We start from the raw sequence: 4,975 nt of genomic DNA on the forward strand, positions 1-4,975 counted from the left end.
TGGGAATGCCGGGGTCGCTGCTATGACGCGAGACGGGTACGCCTACTACTCCTTACCAACGACGTGTTAAAATACACGTCCTAACGCGTCCGCTGTGCTCAGAAGGTGCCATCATCATCATTAGCACAAGAGGCAAGCTTCAACTACAGAGGCTAAGAACCTGATCAGTTTCCCGCCTAGAGCAGTCTATTAATTAACCAACAACCTCTATGTTACTAAGCAGTTTAGACACTGACTATTCCGTGGGCCCAGCAGCGTAGAGTACAAAAGCTTAATGGTTGTCAAGCATAACAAAGCATGTTTCCGAAGGCGTCCTGCTGCAATTTGATGGAAAGGACCGGGTTCTGGGCTGTCCAGCCCTGTGGATGCACGAACACCAGCTTCATTCGGCTCATGACGTTCGAGGTAGCCAGCGAACAGCATTCCCGTTCGATCTTCGCTCCAAGCTTTCATGGAGGCAGTACGTCACCGCGTTAGCGAAGCCGATGAACTGGCTCGAGCTCTGCAGAGCCGCTAGCAGCAAACCATGCGATTCGACCCCAGACGCTTCCATCACTCTGTTCACAAGGGCGGGGATCCAGAGCAGGATGTACAAGATGGGATACGAGTTGAGAAGCATCATGCGCTTGATGCGCCGCTCCAATCTCCGGGTCTGCTCGTCAATCGAATGATGAGCTGTCGCCGCAGCGGTGAGATTCGGCAGCAGTTACTTATCACTCGCGCCGACGTCTCGGCTAGAGCTCGGTCGGGAGTCCGCCAGGTAATCATCTCCCCACGGTTGAGAGTTACACGGCGATAGCATGCTTCTGGTACTGCTGTCTGATGTCAAACACCTCGTAACAGGCAACGCTGTGGCGTCCGTCGCCAGCGGGGGAAGGTCGTATCCCAGCGGTTCTGCGGTCCGTGGAGGGTGTCCCCCACCCATAGCCGCGACTTGCGGCCGTGGCCAATCCACGTCCAATCGACTCACGGTCGTCTGGCGTGCTGTCAACGGAGCAGCAGTGGTCGTCAAGCTTCTGGTCCAGCCTAAGGAAGCCGGCGCCATTGCAGCGGGCCGAAGGCGCTGGCCGAGGTACCACCAGACATAAGCGTAGATGGAAACGGTGGCAAACATGATCCACAGACGCCAAACGTAGGTGAGGGCAAATCGGAGATCTGGTCGGTCCCACGTTATCCAGCACCAGTTCCCGCTGACGGGCCCCACGACGCCGATGGCAGCCGCCGCGACGCTGGTCGCAATAGGGACGATCCACACGCAGAAGCAGATGGAGACCCTCTCGAGGAACGTCCCCTCCGCCATGGACGTTTTTTGTTTCACTACCAGAAGTGTGGCAATAGCGATGGCGAGGATGGAAAAATCAGACGCTTGCACCGACAGTTGACCAATCACGCTGTTCAGGACACATGCTGTTCCGCGTCGTAACCCTCTGTCTCGGATGTATATGATCCCCGAGACGGTGTTGTTGCCCGAGTTAATGAATTCTTTTTCATTCGGAAGCCGTTAGCCCTCTCGTCCTCTCGGAACAATCTTGACGGGAACCACATTACCGGCCACCATGAGGTTGAGAATGAGGATGTGGCGCAAAGACCGGCGCCGGGTGCGGTGGAGACCGATGGAGATCAATGCGCCAAACGTCGTCAGGAACGAAAGACTACTCCCCATCAACGTCAAAGACGCAACTAGTACGTTGAAAGCCATTGTCGACGTATGGCACCACGATGCTGTAGCTCTTTCCTATACAACTACCTCACGCAGAAGCCTTCACTTTGCTCCGTGTAAGGTCGAATATATGACCAGCGAGAGACCATCTTCGCCGTACTGGCCCAGTTACACGATGACCGGGAACCGTCGCGGATTGGGGTCCATCCAACTTTCAATTGCGGGGCTATAACTGACCGGTAGTGCCATTCGAACCTTAGCAAGGGCGCGTCTCCACCAAACCCGGTCAAAGAAAAAAGAAAGGCGTGGGGAGGGGAAGGAAAAAAAAAAAAAAAAAAAAAGAAGAAGACTCTCCGAGGGGGAGGAAGAGGGAAACATAGGAAAAGGATGAGGAAAAAATTGGGGGCCCTCACGGCGCGGCGTGATCTATGTCAGGGTGAACTAAACGCCATTTGGCCGATGGCATGGCATTGTCTGGGCACCGGAATACCGTTTTAACCCTAGTCGTGATCTAAACGGAGTGGGGCCGAGGTAGCCGCAGGTGAGGCAGTCGGCAAGGGACACTAGAAAGACAAGGGGTCAAGGTGGGGGAAGTGAGGTCTACTTTGCCGACCAAGGTGTTTTTTTGTTCCCTGTCTCCTTCGGTTCCGGTGCCCGCCGCGGAAGATTGTTCGTTAGAAGTCTTGAGTCTGCAAACAACCGGCTTCGGACAGTCCGCAGGCAAGCTGGACAACCGCGCGTTTGAGCTACCAGGTCAGCGGCCACTGCTCGGGGCCTCGCAGTCATCTGTACACTGCCTGCTGGTCTACCGGCCTGCTGCAAGAAAGTCGCGTCTCCCATCCCTCGTTAGACTGTGGCATAAGCATTCGGTACGATGCTGGATCAAGAGACGGTTACCACATGTATCAACCATTGTCTGACGATCTATGATGAACACCGCTTGACGGCTGGTAGATTGAGATTAAGATTAGCGTATATATAAATATGCTCGGCGATTCACTAGGATCCGACCTGCCTGCCTTCGCCCTCGGTCGACCCAGACAGCCGTCATTTGTCAACTGACGCTGTGTTCTTGGCGCAAGCCTACCCGTGTTGCCTCGTCTTGGATTCGGATGCCTCACCCGGATACCTATTGTATTATTACGTACATACTATGGTAACCAGATTTCGTACGTACCGCAACCGTCATCGAGGCGCACATGCTCAAACGTGTACGAGTCAACGCTGGGGGATTTTCTGCTTGGTCAACCCTCCAACAAAATCCCCCACTCGTCTCTCGACCTCACAGAGAGCTAATTTTAGGTCACCACGACACGACAAGAAACTGACATCGCCGGCATCCACGGCTTGCCGCAGGTCCGTCGCCGATTCCGTGAGCCACCTGGGCGACGGCTTTCAAGAGAAGGCTTTCAAGAAAAAGACCGAGCGAGCTCGACGTCCGGCAGCAACATAGCGCGACTAACGTCTAATTGGTAGGAACTATACTGTTTCTACTTGACATATCCCCGAACGCCAACCATGCTAGTTGGGCATAGCATGAGCCGCTGTTTAGAGGGCAACGAGATCTTTACAGGAACGCCATCATTATCTATTGTACTTCATTGATTACCTAGTACATTGCTACTAAACAGAGCATGAGGTCCATCCATCCCATGGCCGTCCACCACACACCACACTTATTACAGCGTGCCGAATCTTGCTTAGACTGTCTTGATACTAACGGGTTTCAGCCTTAGGACGCTAGTTCCGGGCAACCAAACCCGCGCACATCCTCTCGACGAGCTCGAAGGTGTTGTCGAGGGCATTCGTATCGGCCAGGTTCTTCCGGAACGGCCTGATGCCGTCCGTGTAGTGCTTCCTGTTGGTCCTGATCTTGGAGAAGGCGTCCCGGATCTCCCTGACGGACACGTAGTCCGTCTTGGAGAGCGCGGCGTAGGGGATCTGCGGCAGGCCGATGCCGACGCCCATCCTCTCGAGGCGACGTGCGAAGTACGTCTGGTCGGCGGCGTAGTCCGTCGGCAGGATGATTTGGGGGACGCCGGCGGCGATGGCGTCCGTCATGGAGCCGACGCCGCCGTGGGTCAGTACCAGGGACATTTCCGGGAACAGCGTGGCCCACGACGTCTCACCCACAAAGAGATGGAAGACGCGTCCGTTGTGGGTGACGCGCCGGAAGCTGGACTCGGACCGTTTGACGTTGTGCAGGATGATGAAGCTCCAGTCGGTGAGGGCGGCCAGCTCCTGCTTGGCGACCTCAAAGAATGCCGGGAAGGCGTGGTCCTTGTCGAAGGGGCGTTCCTTCATACCCATTCCCATGTAGAAGATGGGCCGCTTGCCCTGCTTGTCGATCCACGAGTACACCTCTCCCTGGCGGCCCGGTCTGGCCGTGCTGGAGCGAGCCGACAGCCGGGGTAGCTTGCCGACCATGGCCGCCCCGACGGCGCTGGGGGATGAGCTGTCCCAGATCTCGGGCTGCTGTGCGTAGATGCGGATATGGTTGGGCTTGATGTCCTTCTTTGTGAGGGCGGTGGAGCGGATGCCGGGAAGGTAAAAGACCTGGAGCTCGACGAGGATCCGGTCCCGGGTGGGCGCCGTCAGCTGCTGGATCTGGCGGCGCTGGTCCGGTGTTGTAGCGGAGGGGGGGATGAAGTGGCTCGCGACGATGAGGTCGGGCGACCAACCGTGGAGGATGGACGCCATTTTCTGCATAAACATGGCGACCGCCTGGTCGCGCCGGGGCGGGTTCGTCTTCGAGGCCCACTCTCGGTTGTCATTGGCGAACTTGGCCTTGAGACCTTCGGGGAAGAAGTCCCGGTAGCTGTCGCCGAGGACGATGGCGTGCTTGACGTCGAAGATGGCCGGTCTGTCGAGCATGCCCTGGAGCACCGACGAGAGCAGGGGGACGTCGCCGTTGCTCCCGCCATAGATGATGAAGAAGACCTCGATCTTCCCCTTGTTCCTGCCGCGAGCCTGGAGGCCCCTCTGCAGCTGAGTCTCAACGGCCTTCAAAGCCTGGGACGGGCCGGGGATCTTGCTGCCCGGGGCGCCGGCCAGGATCTCAATGACCTCTCTGACCTGAGAGTCCGCGGCGGTAGACGGGCGCTGGATACCCCGGGCGACCAACGCCTCAGCCGCGACACTGCTGTTCCAAGCATCCGTTTCCAAGCCCTCTGGTTCAACAGGTGCACCTCCTGGGACGGGGCTGGCGGCGGCGACAGCGGCAAGAGAGCTACCAGCAAAGAGAGCGAATATCAACAAGACACAAAGCGTGTGCAGCGGTTTGTACAGCCTCGCGGCGTCCCTCTCGAGAGACAT

At 57.1% G+C, this 4,975-nt stretch overlaps 2 protein-coding genes across 2 annotated transcripts; both read right to left on the minus strand.

Annotated features, from left to right (window-relative positions):
* Window positions 1–706: 706 nt before the first annotated feature.
* On the minus strand, window positions 707–1,699 carry CGCA056_v015024 (uncharacterized protein; the record flags this gene model as incomplete). The annotated part of the gene is made up of 2 exons (XM_037330265.1): window positions 707–1,482; window positions 1,549–1,699. 2 exons carry the CDS (start codon window positions 1,697–1,699, stop codon window positions 707–709), a joined length of 927 nt encoding a protein of 308 aa, XP_037171343.1.
* Window positions 1,700–3,400: 1,701 nt separating this feature from the next.
* On the minus strand, window positions 3,401–4,975 carry CGCA056_v015025 (Sterol 3-beta-glucosyltransferase; the record flags this gene model as incomplete). The annotated part of the gene is made up of 1 exon (XM_037330266.1): window positions 3,401–4,975. One exon carries the CDS (start codon window positions 4,973–4,975, stop codon window positions 3,401–3,403), a length of 1,575 nt encoding a protein of 524 aa, XP_037171342.1.

This window comes from Colletotrichum aenigma (assembly GCF_013390185.1).
Source record: "Colletotrichum aenigma strain Cg56 chromosome Unknown KSG_Cg56_contig16, whole genome shotgun sequence".
NCBI classification, from domain to species: Eukaryota; Fungi; Ascomycota; class Sordariomycetes; order Glomerellales; family Glomerellaceae; genus Colletotrichum; species Colletotrichum aenigma.